This window comes from Onychostruthus taczanowskii, unplaced genomic scaffold (assembly GCF_017590055.1).
Source record: "Onychostruthus taczanowskii isolate IOZ18803 unplaced genomic scaffold, ASM1759005v1 scaffold52, whole genome shotgun sequence".
NCBI classification, from domain to species: domain Eukaryota; kingdom Metazoa; phylum Chordata; class Aves; order Passeriformes; family Passeridae; genus Onychostruthus; species Onychostruthus taczanowskii.
In genome coordinates this window covers 7639195-7661373 of record NW_024502791.1, presented here as the reverse complement: position 1 = coordinate 7661373, position 22179 = coordinate 7639195, and the positions used below count along the sequence as shown (strand labels likewise).

Below are 22179 nucleotides of genomic sequence, written 5' to 3'. Positions count from 1 at the left end.
GGACAAACTAACAGTTCATCAAATTTCTCCTCATCCATAAAAGAATGCAAAACAATAAGCTGTTTACAGAAAGTGTGTGAGAAAGTTTGCTACAAGAATGCAAACATCAGAAGGCTTAGAAAATCTTAAAAAATCAGGGCAGCTGTGGGGCCGGACAGTTTCCCATGGAAGACAGGTGGCAGCTTCCTTTGGGATCTAGTGGCAGCCAAGCTTCAGATTCACCTGCTGTGGGTAGCAGTTGCCAGCTGCTCTGGTGTGACATCCCACAGACACTTTGTGTGTCTGACACTATGCCTGTGAGAAAAAAAAGATTGGCCTGGAACACTCTGTAAAATGTTGCATTTTTCTAAAAAGGAAGAAAGAAAATTAAATACTTGTTGCAGTTTTTTGATTTTGTTGTTTTTGTGGGTTTTTTTTGGTTTTTTTGTTTTTTTGGTTTTTTTACTACAGAGAAAGATAGTAAATAACTAACAGAAGACAGTTGTTTCTAGTGCCTGTTTTTAGCTAAAATAACGGGGGTTAATTATTAAACCTTTTACTTGGTCGCTCACTTGTGCTCCTGATGCTTTAATCCTGGGTCACACAAAGTTTAAGAGTGCTTTACAGGGGAAACTCACTTCTTTTTGCTTCAGCCTTTCCATGCTGACGGGATGTTACGGGCTTTGCTGTTTATAATTTCTGTAGCTGCCATTGCTCATGCTGAGCTCTGCAAGCCAGGTAAGATTGGGAGCTGATTGCCATCTTTCTTTAGTTAAAGTAGCTATCAGTTTAGACTACAAAGCTGCCAGCTTCTAAGATTTTTATTTTAACTCGTTGTCTTCAGTTTGAAAATTGAAATGCTGAGCATTCACTTCTTTTATGAATTTGCAAAGTAAGTATGGAAGTTGGTCGCACTTCAAGAGGTCATTGTAAACCTCATTGAGACTCTGTTGGGCTCTTTTCCATGCAAGTAACTTCTGTTCTCCTAAACATGTGATTTCTTAAGACACATTTAGAAACTGACATTTAAGGAATAATCAGGGAAGTAAATGATTTAAAATCCTATTTTGTGTGACTACCAATATATGTTTGCTTTTTTCTCTTTTGTCAGATGCACAGAATGCTTTCAAAGTGCGGATTAGTATCAAAACAGCTTTGGGAGATAATGCAGTAAGTAAAATATCTTCACATATCCTTCCTAACTCAATATCTGCCAAAATAGAAGTAATGTATACTATAAAATTTGTGAATGCAACACAAGCAATTTATTCTGCAGTGTTAATTGTAATAGTTTGTTCAAGTCATGATCCAGGCCTCCATTTCTTGACATTTGACTATCCCACTCCTTCAAATGTCATCCTTTAGGAGAAATATAAAGCTTGCTTGTTCATAAAGATAATTTTCTGGTCAATGATTTTTTTCCCCTGGAAAAGTGGTAGGGATGTTACACTTTATGCATGAGAAATGTGCAGCATAAATGTAAGTGTATTTTGGGAAAAGCACTTCTGCTCAGGAGTGCCAATTGTAAAGTCAAGCATGTTTAGGAAAAGAAGCAGGAGAAGATTTTTAGGTCTTTATGAAATGAGACTATATCAGGCTCTCAGACAAGCATTGACTGTAGAGATCATTCAAGCATGTCTCATCAATTCCCTGCTAATGGAGGGCTTAAGATAGTGGCCTTTCTTCTCTGCCTGTGGTGCACAGGCTTGTCTCATGAAATGCTTTGGCTTAATTCAGATCTTTGGGCTTAATGTAGAAATACTGATGTGAGAATAGAGATATGACAAGAGATTGAGACATTTGATGACTGAGTGGTCCTTCCTGATCTAGAGACTATTTAATATGTCAGAGCCCCGTAGTTTGTTAGTAGTTTGGAATACTTTGAGCAAATCTGCAGGGCTAAGTAGAAAATTAGGTATGAAACATTCTGGACAGTCATGTCCATTCTAAGTCTGGTGTCTGATCATGTTATGAGCTCCAGGAAACAAAAAGCAGTAGGTCACATGTTTTAAAAGACTGGTGGTACAAGAAACTCCCTATGACTGGAGAAGCTGTTCTAAAATTACCCTGAAAGATCAGGTAATTTAAACTGACATTTGCAGGGACTGAAATTTCACTGGTAATTTTATAAACCAGACAAAGTACAAAGAAATTTTCAAGAGACCTGCTAAAGTAAATGTCTCGAAATTCATAGTGAAGTCAATTCTCTTGGGTGGAAGACTTTAATTAAACAGTAGTACAAGCCTAGGGTTTTTTTTTAATTATTAAGAATAGAGTAATACTACAGCTGAAAATATGTTAAAGGAGACTTTAATTAAACAGTAGTGCAAGCCTAAGGGTTTTTTTAATTATTAAGAATAGAGTAATACTACAGCTGAAAATATGTTAAAATAATTATTAAAGCTCCTCTTGATGATAAGTGCTAATATTTTTATTTAATCCTGGTTCAACATAGTAGTAAAGAACGAAAATTGCAATTCCTGGTAATGCCCTTTTTAGTGCCTTTTCCTTTCCTGCTGTAGTAAAATAAGGGGAGGTTGTTTGATCATTTATAATTTTTTTTTGTTTTTCACTTAAAAAGGGTATGAGACAAATCATTACCCTTGTATTGCTGGGAAAAAAGCCATAACTGAGGAGTCTGTTGTTTTTTGTAGTTGTTTGTGTCATAGAACAAAGTATGTGAAAGCTCAAAGAATGGGACAGTCAAGAACAGCATTTTAGAACAACAGCTTGCTGAAAGTGATATGATGCCATAGAAAATCATCCACGAATAATAAACAATTTATTAAGTACACAGATGGCAGTAGTTCCTTTTCATAGCCATTGCAGTCTTTTCTGTGAATGAAATTGAAAACTGAAACTACTATGAAACAGAAATTAATTTTTGTTAACTTGACTTCTTTGTGTTGTTTATTTTAGCAAAGAAACGTGTAATACTGTCATTGTGTCATAGTAGGACATGATCAGCTTGGTTCATTTCCAGGTCACTTCAAGTTCCATGATAATGGAAAGCCAAGATACTGTGTGAATTTTTCCCTAGGAATGGCAGGATAACTCCAGTGTACATTCAGGGGCATAGGAAATAGGCTGGTGCAGCTTTTCTCATGGTGTAGTGCATGCCATCCCCTGTGTGTGAGACTGATGAAAACAGGACACCATTTTTTTTTATTTGTTCACCAGGTAAGCTGTACTCTGAGGCAGGGAGTTCCATTTGGTGTATTTATTTAGTTCTTATCACAATGGAGCTGGAAAGACCAGCTCTGATGCAGTAGGTATTCAGCCGTTATCATTTTATTTGCAAATAATGGGTGTACTTGACAGAGCTGTTGTTTGCTGATCTGTGGGAGGAAACACAGTGCCTGTGGGCCTAAATGGAGGGTGATTTATGAGTCTCACTGAGGATGGTTTTGACTTTATGAGTGGCTTCTGGAATAGCTAGTCACTAGCTGCTTTCTGTTCATGGGAGAGGTACAGTGTTAATTCAAAAGGGACAGAGGAAACTACAGAGTGAGAAGCGATGGGCACTGACAAGTCTGTGTAACTGGGTGTCATTACTCATTTTCACCATCAGAGTCAAAGATTTGGCACCTCAGGAGCTGCAGCCAGCTGAAGTAGACAGTGCCCTTCCCTTCTGGCTTATGTATCCAGGCTGCTTCTAGGGTAGAGGATGAAGAGGAGGAAGGCTGACATACACCTTGTGTTTTGCCACCATATGGGATCCAGAAGTGTGTCTGTGTGTCTGTAGCCACTCTGCAGTCTGAATGGCTGTATAGTTAAGCTCAGAACCATTCAGGAGGGAAGAGATCTTGGATGGTCCCTAGTCCTCACCTGCTCAAAGTCAGGTCAACACTGAAATCCGGTCAGGTTGCTCAGAGGAAGCTTTTAATATTATATTCCCATATCTTAAATTTTGTCTTTTACAGCACTATTACAGCATTTCACCCTGTCAGCAACCTGCACTCATCATCTTTCATGCATTATCTTATCATCTTCATTCAGTAAGAGGCATTTAGGACTGCCTTTCACAGTTAGCTGTGTCCAATTCTGCTCCTCCTTAACATATAAAGGATGGCAAGTGCAACTGAGCCAACATCTTTGTGTTGGTTCCTCTGTAGCACAATGAAGATGGTAAATTTGACAGTTCTAATACCATCATGTAGTGTTTCATTCATAACAGTTATGTTTACAGCGTGTGGTTCCAAATGATACTTAAATATGGTTGCAGATGATATTTAATGTTTCCTCTAGAGCAGCAGGAAGTGTGCATCAATAGCTGCACTGCACAGGGGCATCCTCAGTCCTCAGCTGTGCTCCAGGCCTTTGCATTTAGAGGATAAAGATGAAGCTGATAAAGCCCCATAGTACAATGAATCAGGTCTAGTGGAAGGTGTCCCTGCCCGTGGCAGGGGGGTTGGAACTAGATGATCTTCAGAGTCCCTTCCAATCCACCTCATTCAAGGTTTCTTTGCACCTCTGATCAGAGAAAGCTGATGATTAGAAACCATTTTCTGGAAAGTCATGCCCACCTGTCCTGAGTTCATACAGTTAGTTAGCTTAAAGTTGTTCTTGTCTTACTTTTCCTCCTCATTATGTTGCCTCCCCCTTGAATATTTCTGTATGCAGTTATGTACAGAGATTCTTGTTTACCTGAAGCCCATAGCCATGTCCATCTCCTCTACTTCCTGTTTACTCTCCATTTTCTTGGGGCTTCTTGCCCTTCTGTGCCCAGAAGGTTGTCTGCAATATCTTCTCCTGACTCAGGCAGACCCTTGATTTTTGCTGAGCTCTCTCTGCCAGTCTCCTCCCCCTCTTTCTTGTAATTTTCTGTTTATTCCATCTCTTTTCCTACTCTTGAAATGCCTACTCTTTCAACTGGGCCTGGAACTCCTCACTAAAAATTATCTTCCCTGATTGGAGATACCCTTTTTGTTACTCTGACTTAAAGAAGTGCTAGACTACTGCATTATTTATGAGAGCTGTGACAAATTGTGCATGTATATATGCATTGCACTAAACATAAACATACTGAGCACATGCACTTGGTAGTGCTGCATTGTATTTGTGTCCACGTGAGCATGAAATGGAGTGTGCTTCATCATTATCTATTTTCAAGACAACTGATTAAATTATCTCTACAGCTGGTTTAATTCACTGGCTAACAAATTATGTTTTTTCTCTCCTTTTGGACCTGTTCTCAAAGACTGCAGATGGTATGAAGGGATTCAGTCAATAGTGCCACAGAGAGAAAAAACAGATCTTCCCTTTTAGTAATGCAAATTGTGCTTCATGGTTTAAATACAGATATCTTTAAAATGATGATAAATAGTTCTAGGGCTCCAATCTGTATTAATTCCTTTACTACATGATTTCTTTTTCTTTCAGTACTAGTTGCTCTCATTACTCTCACATTTTCATCAGTGCAGTGGAATCAAAACACAGACTTTTATAACTTTTTTTCCAAAGAGTTTCTCTCTGAGTTTTTTTCAGTTTAAGTTCCCAGGTTGGCAAGCATTATCACAGTATGCTTACAACCCCCTTCATTCACGAGGCAAGAGTGGTGAGTCAGAATGCAGGTTCTCAGCAGTGCAGCTGCACTTCGGTGCTGCTCAAGTTGTCTGCTGCCTCAGCTTTGTTGTCCCTGTCCTATCTCATCTCAGAGAGCCCATTTCATTCAACATTTGTCTGGGAATGATAAATAAGATCACTTTCTGCTCTTTAAGTTACTCCATCCTTCCCTGTTCAGTTTCCCAGGATGCCAGTACAACATGAGGGCTGCAGATACCTGAAAGCTGGATTCACTTTTATTTTTTTTGTGGAGAGGTTGCATTTCCATGCATCCAAAATCAGAATTTAAAAATATTTGAATTAAAATCAGAAGACTTATTAAAATCAAATCAAATCAATCAAATTAAGATTTGATTAAAAATCAGAATTAAGATTTGGCATTTTCAATGCTATCTACTGCTTTTTGATGTACATTGTTGGTTTTTGAATGTGTTATAAAGGATAATGAAAAAGTAGGTCCAACTGACAACAGAGCTAAGTGTCCACACCACTGGTTTTCTGGTTTGGATGATTACAGAGCAGATTTTTTTTAATCATGAAAGTTAAAGATTAGATTTATGTTCTGACTGACTGAAGAAAGCTGTTTCTAACCTCCCTTAATATAATTCCAAGAAACTAATAATCTTTGTAATCTGCTGAAAGGGGAAGAAATTCAATCAGTATGCCTCAGTCATGGCTCCTGTTATAAGAATGTAATAGATGCAGTTCTTACAGGTCATTAGAATTGCATAGGTGAGTGAAAGCCCAGGGGAACCCAGTGAAGCTGTCTCAGAAAACTTAAATTATGAAAGCATGATTTTTCATCAAGACAACAGAGAACAGTTTTTGGAGCCTACATTCTTATTATTGAAGTAGTAAGGATGCTATTTTCTCTCTTTTATCTCACCTGCAGTATAATAATTTTTAATATATTTGAGTCTTCTTGTACACTTGTACACTTCAGGACAGTGTGCAGCAATAAGGCTGCAATCTCAGTTTATTTCCTGGTGTCCTATGTCCAACTCCCAGAGACCACCTTAAACAATGTTTTTTTAATATTATTTTTGGCCAGAGACAAATAGTCTTAGAGGGTGGATTTAAACCTTCTACTTTAACTGAGTTTCTCCAGCAAAAGAGGCAGGGCTATGAGTGCAGCTGTGTGGGGAGAATTTGAGTAATATGCCTAGTCTTTGGTATAATAAACTTTACATCTCCAGTTTGGTCAGCTTTCAGAAATATTCAGTTAATTCAATTTTTGGAAACATTCTTTGCATTTTATATTATTTATATTACAGTTTGTATGGCCCTTTTTTTTCCATTAGAAAAAGTTCTTTGTCCACACTAAATAATGGGCATTCATTTTCTTAGGACAACCAGAGAATTTATTCATTTTCTTGATCAATACAGCATTTCAAATTCAGCAACTCTTTTCCCTCTGTGTACTGCCACCACTGGTGCTGAAACTAATTATTTTTCCTCTTCCTTTACAGTATGCCTGGGATGCTAATGAAGAGTACCTCTTCAAAGCAATGGTGGCTTTTGCAATGAGAAGATATTCCAGCAAGAGCACAACTCAGTAAGCATCTGCTTGGATTTGCCTTATACATATTAACAATGCTGCATGTAGTGACCTGTCCTCTGCTGTACCGAGCTGTAGAAATCATTATACAGAGATTCTAAAAGCAGGCTGATCCACTGTACTTCTGACACCCAGATACATATTCAGCATCACACTGTCTCCATCTTCAACAATGTTCAATCTTTGAACCGGTGTCCCTGTGGATGTGAAATGACACAGCTGTGGATCTCAGTCAGATGTGCCAGCTCACTTTCAGCAGAAGGCAGTGGGAAGATTTGGCACCTTCTGGAGACCATACTGGGAGGAGGTGAAGGGACACCCTGGGAGGTCAGGAAAGGCAGCACAGATCTTTGAGTAAGCAGCTCTGGTGTATCCTTCCTTAGAGCTCAGCTTCAGCAGTGTGCTGGAGATGAGCTGACTCAGAGCCCTGGGAGATGGATAGCTATGCCAGTGCTGTGCTCTGCATTCCTATCCCTGATATCACAGCAGTTGAGTTACCTACCATCACGAAGTTTCAGATGTTGTAGTGCAGATAGAAATCAGCCTGTAATTGGTTTTGGGATTCAATCTACCCTGAGGTATTGAATGTTCTTTGCTGGCTTCTGATCCTGGCTACTCTATGAAATTAGATACCAGATTAGACAGAGCACTTAGCAAGCTGTATTTTCACGATGTTCTTATCTTTCTTAAAAGGAAAACCTTGTAAGTGCATTTCCATAGGCCTATTTTTTTAAATTGTGTTTCAATCTGAAATGAAAGATTGACAGTTCTGGTAGGCTAACAAGGATAAGCTTTTCAATTTACTTAAAAATAAAACTGCTTTGGGCTGTCATTGCATCAGGTGAAGCATATTCTACATTTGAAAATATGTTAGTTAACTTCAGTCACATGATGATTATTGGGGCTGCTGCCTTTCTCTTAAATAAAAGGGAGTTTCTCCCTCCATGTGACAGGAGTGTTTGATTCCTGCTGTTTAATTTTTATTCCTGAGAGGTGGTCTCCTTTGAGTAAAAGAGCTGTTATATCAAGCTTAACAAAAACAGCCAAGTGTGCTACTCAGCCCAATTAAAATGGCACTCAAAAAAATTAGTTCAAGATACAAGCTAATTACAGATGATTATGTAGGACTTTTCTCAGTTTTTCAAAGCAGCAGAGTTTCCATTCAGCATCTGCTCTATAAAGATTCACTTTTGTATACTTATTTTAGTCCTGGGTCCTTTTTTAAAATTATTCTCTTCATTCAAAGTCATGCTGTTTTCACACAGCAAAAATATGTGTCAGAAGCAAGTGATCTTTTTTCCTCTTCAAGCACTGTGGTTTTCTGCAGATTAAAGTAAGGTTGCTGCAGGAATGGAAGGAGTTTTAATGGCAGTTATCTGTACCCACTCTGGGTAATCATAGAATTTATACTCATTAATTCAGTTTCCTATCTAAAGAGTTTTTCTTACAGACAAATATGATGATGCCAGTGTTACTCCAGTTTGGAGGTGGTGTTGCATACATGAATAATTCCCTGCTACTAAGCTGGTCAGAGAAGTCAGTATAATATTTGGAATCAGCCAGCTGTGGGGATCTTTACCTCTTTTTAGGATCTGACTTTCTCATGAGGTATAACCTGGGTACACCCTTCATGGGGTGTATATTGGAGGTATAACTGATAACTCATGTAGGACTTAGAGACACCTTTGGGGTCATTATAGACAGCATGTCACCTAAAGGAGAGCTGTGCAGCTCTGAGATCTGGCACAACTTCCTAGGCAACAGGTTGAAGAGTCTCCTATGCATAGATCTCTCTCAAATTCCAAGGGACCTCAGAGCCCTTGTTTAGTGATGGAGAGGCTAGATGTACCTCCCAATACACCTCAGATAATCTGCCTATTACATGGGAGCAGGAAGGCTGTGAAACCTCCATCCTGTTAGAAGTCCGGGAAATAACACAATCCTTTCCCCACCCTTGGGGCTGGCAGCTGGAAGGAAGGAGTGCAGTGCTGCTCCATCCCCTCTGCAGCAGGCATGGAGGCATGGGAGCAGCCAGCATCCCAGAAGGAACAGCAGCATGCTGTGCACAGGAACAGCACCCTGGCAGAGCTGGTGAGGAGACTTCACTGTGGTGAAGAGGGAGGCACAAGCAGGAGCTTGTAGCAAATAAATTACATTGCACTGCTGGCACTGCAGGAAAATGTCAACAGATTTTCTTCAGGAGATGTAAAAGACCAATGACCAATTATTCTGTCATATAAGGACAAACAAATTGCCTGTGACTGCATTCTGGTAGCATCTAAACTTAGGGAAATTTTGCATCTGGTTAATTGAAGTTTTTTGTCAAAATAAAACCTATGAAAAAGATCACTATTATTTTATGTAACTAAATACTGGTTCTGCCAGGGTATAAATTATACATGTGGCCATAGCCAGGATGTGACAAACCTCCGCTTTAAAACCCTGATTATTTCTAACACACCCACAGCCTTGAAGTAACTCACAGCCACAACTAACTTCCATATGACACAAATGCCATTAACTTCAGCAAACTCTATCAAGCCCCAGAATAATTTGTCTGGTGGATCAGGATAGCCATTGTTGCAGTCTGCCCTGTAATTTTTGATATTTGAAGTCACCTCTTGTTAGGTTTCTGAAGGTGGATAAACGTCAGGCTGTGATGACAAGTATTTCAATGTGCTGCTGCAAACAGCAGTTGATGCTGTTGCTGCCCTTGTGCAACCGCTGAATGACCCAGCACAGAATGGGGAGGATTGCACGTTACATCTCGAGCTCTCTAAAGTTAATTTCCAAAGTGAAATTTAATAAATCATGGAGCAGTGTTTAATGTTTGAAAGAATTGTCAGATTTTCAAGTTTGCACAAAACAGAAGAAAGGTACAATCAATCACATTACTCAGTAACTATTAATAGAGTTACAAATAAATATTTCCTTTTCAGTGGAGAATTAATACCCCATTATTTCCTGTTTTATATATGACCTTTCAATTGATTCTCAGTTCATATGGTCATGAACTACGTAAGCCAACCTTTGATCTCTCAGTGTTAAAAAATTATTGTTGTAGCCTCTGTTAGTAACCCTGGTTTCTCTAATCTGTGACTCATTTGAAATAATATGCATCTCTTTTGGGCCTGAGACAAGTTAATCTTTAGAGCAGGAAGAATGTCAACACATTTGTTTTCATTCACATAACAGAATCTACTTTTGGTGCATCTTTCCCCTGTTTATAGATAAAAGACCCTGAAATTTTCCTTACAAAGCGACCAGAAAAAAATTCATCAACATTATCCAGCTTCCTAAGACAGGCTTTTTTGATACTAAAAGTTATGTGACCTTTAGAACAACAAGAGTCTGGAGTAAAGCTGTTAAATCAAGGTGATTCCATGGCTGCTAGGAAGAAAATAATGTTCCTTTGCAGAAGCAGCTGTAGAGCCCTGTGTTGGAAGAGGTGAGATGTTTTTGGAGAGCTGGAGATAGGCACCTGGGACTTGGGGACTGTGGTTCTTCCATGACCTAACAGCCATTGTGGGCACTCAGCTCCCTTTGACTCTGACAGCTCTTTCTTACCCCTAAGCAATCATGTAAATCTCTATAAGGGGCAATGATGGTGTTTCAGGCCAGGGAATTGCCAGGGTTTCCTGCACTCTACTCACTGGTGCATTAAAGGAAATGCAATTTTGGACTTTTGCCATGGTGCCAGAAGGCTGAACCAGGATTTTGTCATTTTGATGATAATAGTCTCCTATAATCCCATGTCAAAAGTCTATCAACTGCTAAGGAAAGGAAAATATGTCCACATATATGTTTACAAATACACTTCAATGGTGCCTGGTGAAGCCAGGTTTCTCAGATCTATAGAGTGTGATGGCATATTTGCAATTGTTCTCTGTTGTGAATCAAACCTGCAAGCAAATGGCATGGGAGGAAAAAAAAAGTGCACCACTGCACAGAAATTGCCACATGGGTGCTTGTTGAACCAGTCTGTTTTGGTGTTATCTCATCCCCTTGGAACTTCTCGTGAGTGGGATTATTCTTTTTGGGGCCTGGAACAGTTTGTGGCATTTGCATTCCACTGATGAAAAAGTGGTGGTGGTGAAACCAGAGTCTGGATCCTTGTAACTGAGGATTTTAGAAACAACAGGGAAAAGAAAATAAGGCAAATTTACATACCCTAGTGCAATCCTTTCTGCCCTTGTTTCAGTGCTGTTTGTTCTACAGCGAGATGCTACCCCTGTGGCAACTGAATGCCTTGTCTCATGCTAAAAACCTTGGCACTTTGGGGAAGACCCTAGCTTGAAGAGTCTTTGAATGAGGGTATGAAAGTCTGGGTGTTCTGCCAGTCCTTGTCTACCTTTATCTTTCATTTTTGGGATTAATCTTTCTTACCCCATTTCAAGAACATCTGTAGGGCAACACCAACTCAAATTTTCCACCTGGCCCAGTTTTTGATTACACCACAGAAAATGCAGCTTCAGGAACTTTGGCAACATGAAGTTTTGGGTCCTACTGTTATAAACACCTAGATAGAAAACATCCTCTGCAGTTACAATTTTAAATGTTCTGTGAAGTCAGCAAGAGTTTGTCAGCCATCAGCCAAAAGTAGGCATTTTTCCCCTCTCCTGTAAATTTTGTGCTTTTTGTTTTGAAAGAATAACTCTGCTTTCATCTTCTGACTGTTGCCAGAAACTGATGTGAACATCTTTTCAAATTCCAGAGGATGGTTTTCCTCTTTTATCCATAAAAATTCTCTGTAAAACTGATACTGTTCTAGAGAGGTGAAAGTGGTCATTTTGGCTCTGCAAAACCACTGCTTTCCATTTTATTGCATATCTCTCTGGAATGGGTGCTTATAGCCCAGAAACCAGCTGCATCCTGGGCTGCATCCAAAGCAGTGTGGCCAGCAGGGCGAGAGAGGAGATTCTGTCCCTCTGTTCTGCTGTGCTCTGGTGAGACCCCACCTGGAGTGCTGCATCCAGCTCTGGGGTCCCCAGCTCAGGAAGGGCAAGAAACTGCTGGTGCGAGCTCCAAAGAGCCAAAATTAAATCAGCTCAGTTGGTTGGAGCATGGTGCTGATAATGCCAAGGTTGTGACTTTGACCCTGTGTGGATCACTCCCATAATAGTTGGACTTAATGATCCTGGTGGGTCCCTTCCAACTCAGAATATTCTGTTATTCTGAGATTAGAGGACTAGAGCACCTCTCCTTCCAGGAAAAGATGTGACAATTTGGTTTGCTTAGCCTGGAAGAGAGAGAGTTCTGGCATGACCTTATAGCACCTTCCAGTACCTGAAGGGAGCCTACAAGAAGGATGGAAGGAGACTTTTGATAAGGGCATGAGACAGGACAAATGGGAATGTCTTCAAAGTCAAAGATTACGTATTGGTAAGAAATTCTTTACTGGTGGTGACTCACAGGCACAGTCTGCCCAGAGAAGCTGTGGATGCCCCATCCATGGCAGTATGCAAAGCCAGGCTGGAGGGAGCTCTGAGCAGCTTGGTATAGTGGAAGGTTCACTGCCCATGGCATGAGAGTTGGAATAAATCTCTAAGGTCCTTTTCAGCCAAAGCCATTCTATGATTCATGAGATAGACAGATAGATAGATAGATAGATAGATAGATAGATAGACAGACAGACAGACCTCTGTAAAATGATCTATAGCACTACCTGGGGCACCCAAAACATCACTCAAAAAAAGTTTTCATTGGGATGTAAAACATTTCTACAAAATATCCATAATGAGGCACTGTGATCTGCCTTACAAGCAGATCCCTGGCTGGATGGGGAATGCCCAGGCATGGACATTCTCTCCCTTCCATCCCTCTCACCCCCAATCCCACCAGTCCCACCAGTCCCCCCCAGTCCCCCCAGTCCCTCACCTGTGTCTCCAGGGTGGCGCTGCCGAGCGGGGCGCGCCCGGGCCCTGTCGCGGTGCTGGAAGGGATGGGCTTTCGCTTCCTTCGCTTAAATCCTCGCGATTGTGTCATTCCAGAAGGGTTTTCTGATGTTTCCACCATTTACCAATAGAAATCGGGAAAAAAATCGTGTTTAAAAGGCATTTTGCGGACTATTTTCTTAGTATGCCATGAGAAGCTGCCTGCCTCTGCCCTCCACATTTAACTTCACATAAAACTGAACAATCTTCCTTTAAAATAGATAATATAGATATTTGATACAGCATAAGCTAAAAGGAAGAGACCAGTGCCAGTAGAATGACTAAATTTAGCTTGTTCTGTCCATTCTGTGCCTGGCTCTGTGAACAAAGATGTCAAAACCTATAACATCAATTCCACTGATCTTCCCTCCAACAAATGTATTTTGTATAACTGCACACACTTAACAATCACGTGGGCAATTCTCAATGACTGGGTCCTGTGGTATTTGCTGTCAAAACCAGAATTCTTAGTTCACCAATGCACTTGCTCCATTACATGGCCTTTGTCATAGCCAGTGATGGTTGTTATTCAAATATGTATTTTTCCATTTGATTATGGTAAATGTATGTCCAAGACTGTGAAAGTCTGTAATAGATTTAGAAATTTGTTTGAAGACTCATTTGTTCTTCATAAGCTTGATTTCTTTAAAATCATATGGGAAATGGGAAATGCTGTGAGTGGTATTTCTTAACTTGTTAGCATTTTTAAAAGTAAGAAATTTTTCCCCCTTAGTTGAGAGCAATATTTTAAGAAAATCTAAAATATTTCAATAATTCCATCCATGCTTCTTTAATGATGATTTTTGTTTAAACTGTCTGCAGAATTTCCAATGTGCTGCTCTGCAATGTGACAGACCGAGTGTCCTTTTGGTTTGTGGTCACAGATTCTTCCAAAAATGTGACAACTGTTCCTGGAAGTGAGGTAGAGGCAGCCATCAGGTACAGTCACTGCTCTTGCAATATTTTCTTCCTTGTTTACTGAGGATATTTTCTCTCTCTGGATCTTTAATGAATGAGCACTGTGCCTCTTTAAGGATGAACTAATGCAAGTTGCTAAAACACTGAGGGTACAGTACTCTTTAATGAATGCGAGATGAGAGGCTGTTTAACAGTCCCACAGAATGCAAAGAATGTGAGCCTTGGGATTATAACTTTGGGAAGAGTCTCTGTTCGTGCTGGAGACTGAAGAAATCTAGTCCCTTCCAGAGCCCTACCTGTGATGTGCTGTCCAGTGTGTGGCACACTGCTCTGATCCAGCTCTCATCACATTTCCCAGTGAGACAGGTGTTTGAAGGGCACACTTTCTGGGTGGGATTAATATCATTTAGCTTTTACTGCATGCTACATGCACATCTACACCTGGGCTAATGACTGTAGGCTCCTTTTCAGTGCTTCTCCCCAACAGTTCATCTGACTTAATTAGGAAGTCAGCTTTCACATGAGAAGAGCTCGTGTGAACTCCTCATGAGCAGAGCTGGCTGTGTCCCAGCTTGGCTTAAGCAATCTTATGCTCACATTCTTTTCATACCAGCTCGTTCTAAAATGCCAGACAATATCCCAGTTGAGCATTGCTTGTACAAAGTACAGTGCACTACAAATCACTTTGCCTTCTACTGTCACATTCTGGAACAAGTAAAAGGAAGAATGTGGAGCTGACAGAAAAAAAAAAGAAAAAATGGGATAATCTGACTTCAGTGGTCCAAAAAAACCTGCACCAGGGGTTTAGAGGGATGAGTCCCTCAAGCAGCATAACATACATATATTTCTCAAGCATGGAGTGGAAAACGGATCTCTTTGTTTTCAGACATTCTGTTCTGTCTTGAAAATTTGTGTTATCACTATGGAGGTGTAATGCCTAATTCCCAATGAATGAGTATGCGTTCTTTTGGAAAGATTAATTTAAGCTTATGAGCAGATTAAACTATTTCCTACAGAGACACTAAACAATAGCTTCATAGCATTAGTGGTGGAAGCAGATTATTTATTCACTGAAGCTCTCTGTAAGAGTGCTGGAATGCAGGGGTTTTGTATTTCTGTTATTCTTTGATACATTCAGTAGCATAAGCTGATTTATTTAAGTCTTTTATTTGCCCTGTTTGGCACAGAAATTGGATGCTGCTATTGTTTGGTTTTTAACTGTTGTCTGTCACCTGATAAAGAATATGCTGTTTATGAAAAGTTTTAATTCCTACCTAATTTAAAAACAAGAAATAAAATGGTCTATAAAACTAAAATGTTTTTGTTCAATTGCTTCTGATTGCAGGCTTCCATACAAAACCTTTATTATAATTCTTCATGCTAGGGTAGCACATAACACTAGTCATGGACTACAATTTTGTTGTATGAGATTCCTACAAAGTGAGAATAAAGAGGAAGGTAAACCATGTCAGAGCTCTATGTGATACTTAAGATTTTGCATAAATATATACAAGGTATAGTTATGCATATGCAAACATGAAATGCACTTGTAGTTACCTGCATGTGTTTCAGCACATAATTCTGAAACTCAAGCCACTAGGTAAGGGTAAACAATGCTTATTTCAGCTATTCACAATGATCCTTTCATATCAGTAAGGAAATCTTTTATAAATGGCAGACAGCTTACGGAATTATGAGCCTTAAAACATGCCATGGCTTTCAGTCCTGTCCAGGAATGCTGACTTTCCATTAAGGCTAAGAACTTCCTGTTTAAGGGACAGCCAAACATTATGATTTCCAAGAAGAGAAATTGGTTAAATCTTACCTGTATTTCCCATACATCTTTTCTTAGGAAATACTTACTTTGTGGTAAAAAAAATTGAATTGTATACAAGAGAGAGCTGCATTCATACATACAACTGCTATCAAAAAGAATCTCTCAAGACCAATGTATGTAATCCATTTGCTTAAAAATTTTTAATATTTTGAAAAAGCTAAATGAAAGATACTTCTAAAGCTTCTTAAGCCTGCTTAGATTTAGATTCAGAAATATCTTACAGGCAGTGAAATGCTTACTGGCAGTGAAAATCGGTGAAGATATTCACTAAAGGATAGCAGTTGTACTACTTCTATGAAAAAGCATATTTCTCAGACTTACAGTTTCTCATATGGAAATGAAAAAAATATGGAAAGTACAAATCCCTTTAGCTGCATCCTTCAGGGAAGAAGGACATGTTGGCAATAGGTGTGGATTCTTCCAGGCCAAATTGTATCCTGTGCCTCATGGATCTAAGAAAATCTACAGCAGCAGGGGCAGATGTACCAGCCCATAACATGCAAGATGGTTCAGTTTGAGGGACTAGGGGACAACTGTAAGTAAATCCTGCAAGCATTGAAGGGTAGATCTGCCTCTCCTGTGCTAGTCTTGAATGCTGCATAAGCAAGGCAAGCCTTACAGCTTACAACCTGCTATGTCTTCAGGACATGGTTCAAAACAGACATAAGTAATAATATTGTACTTCAGGTCTCATCTTTTTCAGATAAATGCATACGAAAGTCTGGTGTTCGAAATGTTCTAAATGTGGGGGTGTCTATGGATTACTGAGGTCTCTGTTACAGTCAAGGTCTGTGCAATCCTGTCAACATCATTGAATCACAGAATCATTTAGGTTGGAAAAGTCCTTCAAGGTCAAGTTCAACCTTTGACCAAACCACCAGTGTGTCAAGCAGACCATGGCACTAAGTGCCATGAACATTTGTGTCCTGAACACCTCTAGGAATGGTGACTCCACCACTCCTTGGGCAGAGTTTTCCAATGTTTAACTACCCTTGCAGTGAAGAAAATTCTTCTGTTGTCCAACCTGAACCTCCCCAGTGTAGTTTGAGGCTATGTTCTCTTGTCCCTGTTCTCTTGTTGCCTGAGAGAAGAGGCTGATTCCCTAAAGGTAGACAACATCTTTTTCTTCATCATGTTGGATGACATTCAGCCCTGCCTAACTTGCAGTACATTAATGAAAAATCCTTTTATTTTCTACTATCTTTTTAACTTGTAAAATACTTTTATAAAGAGTTGTGATGTTTTTCTGGATTTTTTTGTTTTTTTTGTTTTTTTCCTGAAGGATGAACCGGAACAGAATCAACAATGCCTTCCTACTGAGTGACAAAACGCTGCAGTTCCTGAAGATAACCTCAACCTTATCACCCCCTGTTGAACCCTCTACTCCTGTCTGGCTTATTGTATTTGGTGTTGTTCTTTGTCTCATTGTGGCTGGGATTGTTTTCCTCGTTGTGTCAGGGATCCAGAAGCACAAGAAGTAAGCAGCCCAGCCTTTCTTCTGTTTTAATGGAATACCGATTAGTTAGGTATCAGCTGAGCTGGTTTTGTGTTTCAGAGCAGCCTCAGACAGATTAATGCTGTGCATCCTTCCCTAGCTAGGTAAAGACAACCGATCTCTCCTTTTCTGAGGAAAAGAGTTAAATTTTTTAACTGTAAGGTACAGATGCAATAGTAATTTTGGGGAGTAACGAGGAAATGGGGAGTGTAAGAATATGATGCTGGAGGCCACGTAACTAGAGATGAGCTTTAAAAAGACAATTGATGTCATTCTTGTGAAGCTTTATTGTGCCACGGGTGAGTCTCCTCTCACAGACCACTCACATAGCTACCAGGAGGGGAAAGGCTGGCAGTGACTGTGTCCCTTCCAGGGCAGTAGAGTCAAAAGCTGGTAGCTAAACAAACTGTGCTACTGCAGCTTGAGAAGACTCAGTAGAGCACACAGTAATGATTAATGTATGGCTGAAGAGGGCCTGCTCACTGGAACACAGCAGGGTTTCACTTACCATTCATGACCTGATGAGCTCAAAATGCCCAGCCCTTCACAGGTTCCTGGGTAGATCTCCCCATGAGCTTAGGAGTTTTTCTGGTGGTAGGGTTGGAGAGAGATACTCTCTTTTCCTCTACGTTTCTGCCCTGCTGGCACTGGTGAAAAAGAGAAGGGTATTCATTCTTCCCTATTGTGAGCATGTGGGAGCAACACAGAGACCAGGTGAAGTTTTGATCCTGACATCTCTGCTGGCTCTGAGTTGAGCATAAGGAATAGAAATTTCTCAGCTGAGTTGAGATTCCGCCATAGAAGTTCAGCTTCTACCATGCTTTTGGCTACTACAGAGTTTAGGTTTAGTTTTGTAGTTTAGGCTACAAAATTATAACTCCAGCCATAGATTCATACAGGAGCAGCAGATGAACTGAAAAAGGGTAAATTCCTGCTGATAACCAGATAATATCAAAATTATTGACTGTATAATGGATTGTATCCCCAAATATATCAGAAAAAGGAATTAAAATATGAAAAGTGGTATGTTGCAGAGGCTTCTCCTTCCTGCCTTTTTATTACCTTGAAAAATGTTAAAAGACCTCAGAAGAACAACACTTGGGAAGGTTAAGTGCTTGTCACAGAGAACCTTAATTAGTGTAGTCAGAATCCCTTCAGTTATATTTTGCAATCAGAGGAGTTACATTAATTTCCAAAACCCCTTTCTGTTTTCTCAAAAACCCCACAAAATTCAGCAAACAATCGATGAAAGATGCTGTTGGGGAAAGAGTCTGGGAAGGTGTCTGGAATCTGTAGATAGTTAAAACCCTATCACAGCCATGTTGTATGGACTGATTTATTTCATGCCTTAAACATAGGCAGCCTCTTCTGTAAAACTGAATGATGTTGCTACCTGAAGCCCATACCTGCTCTCTGTGGTATCATGGCTCTGTGTTTCTTTACAGTGCTTAACTTTAAGGGGGTCTTTGAACATTTCACGTAAGTGTAATTAAATAAACTAGGATAAATAGCTGGGATTTTTGCAGCTAAAATAATCACTAGTGCTTCATATCATGCTGAAAGACAGTATTTACTCCTGTCTATTATTTTCAAAATAACTCAGCTGAGCTTGAGCAGTTCTCCTCAAGATGGTGTAAACTGCATGCTCTTATTACCACACTGCCATTAATAGGCTTGTTGCTGCCTGCCTCTGTGCACTTGGCACCCTCTGTCTCATGCTCTTGTCCTTTTAGTTGCTATGCTTTTTTCAGCTCTCCCTCTGTTTCCCTACTCTACCATTACATAAAACCTTTCCTCAGAGCAGGTTCATCTGTGGCTGAACTGTAACCCTCCTTTCACATCCATAACATCTGCAGGCAGGGGCGGGAAGTAAGAGTGGGTAAACCAAGCATATATTTCTTCTATCTACTGTTGCAGGGTTGGAGAGGTAAAACGGATGGTCTGGGTTATTTGGCTTATTGGAAAAAAAATCAGAGAAAAGGATTTCAAAAGCACTGATCTCTTTGTCAGACAGTGAAGTGACCAGGTTTTCAAAGACTTCAGCATGTTCAATAATTAGTTTTCTTAGAAGTCTGTCCAGAGCTTACGTAATGGGAGCTCTGTTGCCTAGTAAGCTGTGTTGGAAATCTGACCCCTAGGATGGTGTTTGCTTCTCATAAATCTGGCATTTTGTCTTTAAAGGCCTTTAAAATACCATGTAAATACCTCAGTTCAGATAAGACCAAAAGCACGTGCTCCAGGCTGTCCATGCTCAGGGTGTCAGGGAAGGGGAGTTGGCTTACAGAGGAGTTTCAGTATTGAGTTAGACTCATGCATCATTTATTGAACTGAGAGATTTGCTGAATTCAGTGCCCACAGTGAGCTGGGTCAGACACACTGTCTCCCAGCCTTGTATTTTTTTTCCTATCCTTACAGCAATAAGACACCTCCCTCTACAGCAATAGATTTGCCACATGCCCAGGGCAGGATCATCCTCTGAAGTCTATCCTGAACTAGCCCAAAGTCTCCCCTTATCCCCCAAAATCCCATCTGCAGCAGGGGCCATAAAAAATTGCCTTGGGAAGAGTGAAAACAGAGTAAGCACACAGTCTTTCTCTGTATCAGTTCTCCCAGGAATTAATTTGCAGCTGTGGGCCTTCCTGAGTTGGATTTGGTCTTCTTGTATGTTTTCTCTTCCCTTCACTTTCTCTTCCTTTAACTTCCCTTAAGGTGTTGAGTCATCCCTTGGATTCATGGAAATTTTTAGTTTTTCTGAATTCCTCTGGTAATGACTTTCACACAGCTACTCCTCTCATTTCTTTTGAACCCCCTTCTTAGTAACTTTTATGTTCTGTCCCCACAGTTTTGTATTACAGAACACTCCTTTTTATCAGTGTGAGAGCAGCCTGAGGTCAGAGGTTTCCGCTACTACACCCCAAGTTTATTTTAACAAGTCTATAATGTGAAGAATCTCCCAAAGACCTATAAATTTTTATTATTGTTGATATCTCTGTCACTAGCAGTTACTCTGAGTCAGATTTTTACAGTTGTCCTGAGTCAGATTGTTATAGTGCACGTTGTGAGATAGGAAGAAGCAGTGCACCTGACCTTTGAGTTTCTTGTCCTCTGAAACCGCTGATGCTGCAGGCCATAAAGTACAGCCGGTTTTTCAACTATGAACTAATTGTTCTCAAGGTCAGAATAAATCTGGAATTAAAGGAACATCGTGATCTGTTGACTGATATTTGCTTATTACATCTTCTAGTGATTGTATTTTAAATAATATTTTTAGGGGTTTTTAAAATATAAATAATTTTATTCAACTACTATTATAATATGGTTTTGGAACAGCTGGAGTCTGGAAAAGTGAAAACCATGCAATTGTTTGATCTAGAAAACAAAAGTATAAAATTCTGGGTAGGAAGGTGGCTGCTAATGAAGTTTGAAGAAAAAATGCAGATTTGCAGCATCGAGATTACCTCAGAAAGTAATCATGAATGTTCTGAAGAAGGTAATCATGGATGTGATGGATGACTCCACATTTGGAGGCTATAGTTAGTCTAAGACTGATCTGTTTCTAAAAAATATGGGGTTTGTTGTACAGATCCTGGGATGTGATCTGTGACATACATTGCACAGTCAGATTACATGCTTAGTGTAGACCTTCATCATGTAAAAATACCCAAACAGATTTAGAGATTTTTTCAAATTTTGTTTTGCCCCAGCTTTTATTTTGCACCTTCTAGTCATGGTGCAGAATAAGGTGAAATAATATTTAAAACACACTTACAACATGTCTACTTCAGGTTTTCTGGTCTCCAATTCTGAGCTCAAACTGTTAAACTAGGGCTTCCAATCTGTGGGTCCCCCAGCTATTGCATTTAGATACACCCATCTGGTATATTTACAACAGCAAGGAAGTACACCAGATTGTGCCTTTAGGAGCATAATCTATGACAAACTTCTAACTAAATATGCAGTTTTCTTTCTGTGGAATCATGGTGGAGTGCTGTAGGTCAACAGAATAAGATGATCTTTTCTTTCTTGTTTTTAGAAAGAATAAAGAGTCAACAGAGAGAGAAAATTTAGAAGAGAAAGTTGAAGTGACACTAGAAAATGGGATTCCTTGTGAAGCACTGGATTTAAAAGCAGGCCACATTAACGGAGTCTTTGCAGCAGATGATGACCGGTTCACATCGCTATGAAATGCTGCCACTGCTCTCTGATGGTTTTCTGAAAGACTCCTGTGCCTGCCTTTTCTCATCACTACTCCTGAATGTCAAACATGAAGACAAGAAAAATGTCCTTTCACGTAATTTCCCTCGAGAGAACCTTTTGCTTGGGTGAACTTCCATTACAGTTCTTATTCATGAGAAACGTAAATAAGGCGGCCTCAGATAATATCCAGAAAAGATTTCTAGAAGATGTGTGGTGGAACAGGGTTGGAACCTGCCTTGTGTCAGCCATCTCATTTTTAATGATTATTTAAATATGTCCATTGTTTGTTTTTCCCTGACATAAGTGTCAAACTGCATTATTCCTGAATTTCACTGGGGAGATCATCTATCATTGTCAATTCTTGATGGGTTTTTTTTTCAAGCCATATGCAAAAGTTTCTCTGTAAAATTTCTTCTGTTTGCTGCTATGTAGTATGCCTTTAGATGGAACAGTCATCAGTGCATGAAAGTTTTCATTTATTGAGAAACAAAAAAGCTTTCACAACCTCTGTAAGACCAAGACAAAATACCTGGATCATGTATAGCTCTGAGGCTAGCAAAAATCTGGTACTAGAAGTGTTTGTCACTTAACTATCAAGGTTACAAGCTGTAACCTTGTTGTGAGCTGGAAATTAAATTTGCAAAACTCTGAAACTTGTTGAAATTAAACATTGCAACAAAGAACAGATTTTCCTTAG

At 39.7% G+C, this 22179-nt stretch overlaps 1 protein-coding gene across 1 annotated transcript; it reads left to right on the top strand.

Moving 5' to 3' along the window:
• The first annotated feature begins 650 nt into the window (after positions 1-650).
• On the top strand, positions 651-21469 carry CLTRN (collectrin, amino acid transport regulator). Its single transcript, XM_041416549.1, has 6 exons — positions 651-717; positions 1091-1149; positions 7014-7099; positions 13858-13974; positions 17073-17267; positions 21319-21469. The coding sequence occupies exons 1-6, from the start codon at positions 651-653 to the stop codon at positions 21467-21469; spliced, it is 675 nt and encodes a 224-aa protein (XP_041272483.1).
• The last annotated feature ends 710 nt before the right edge of the window (positions 21470-22179 follow it).

Coding starts and splice junctions, on each gene's coding strand:
- CLTRN (XM_041416549.1), top strand. CDS start 651: ATGTTACGGGCTTTGCTGTTTATAATTTCTGTAGCTGCCATTGCTCAT. Junction 718..1,090: donor TGCTGAGCTCTGCAAGCCAG/GTAAGATTGGGA, acceptor CTCTTTTGTCAG/ATGCACAGAATGCTTTCAAA. Junction 1,150..7,013: donor CAGCTTTGGGAGATAATGCA/GTAAGTAAAATA, acceptor CTTCCTTTACAG/TATGCCTGGGATGCTAATGA.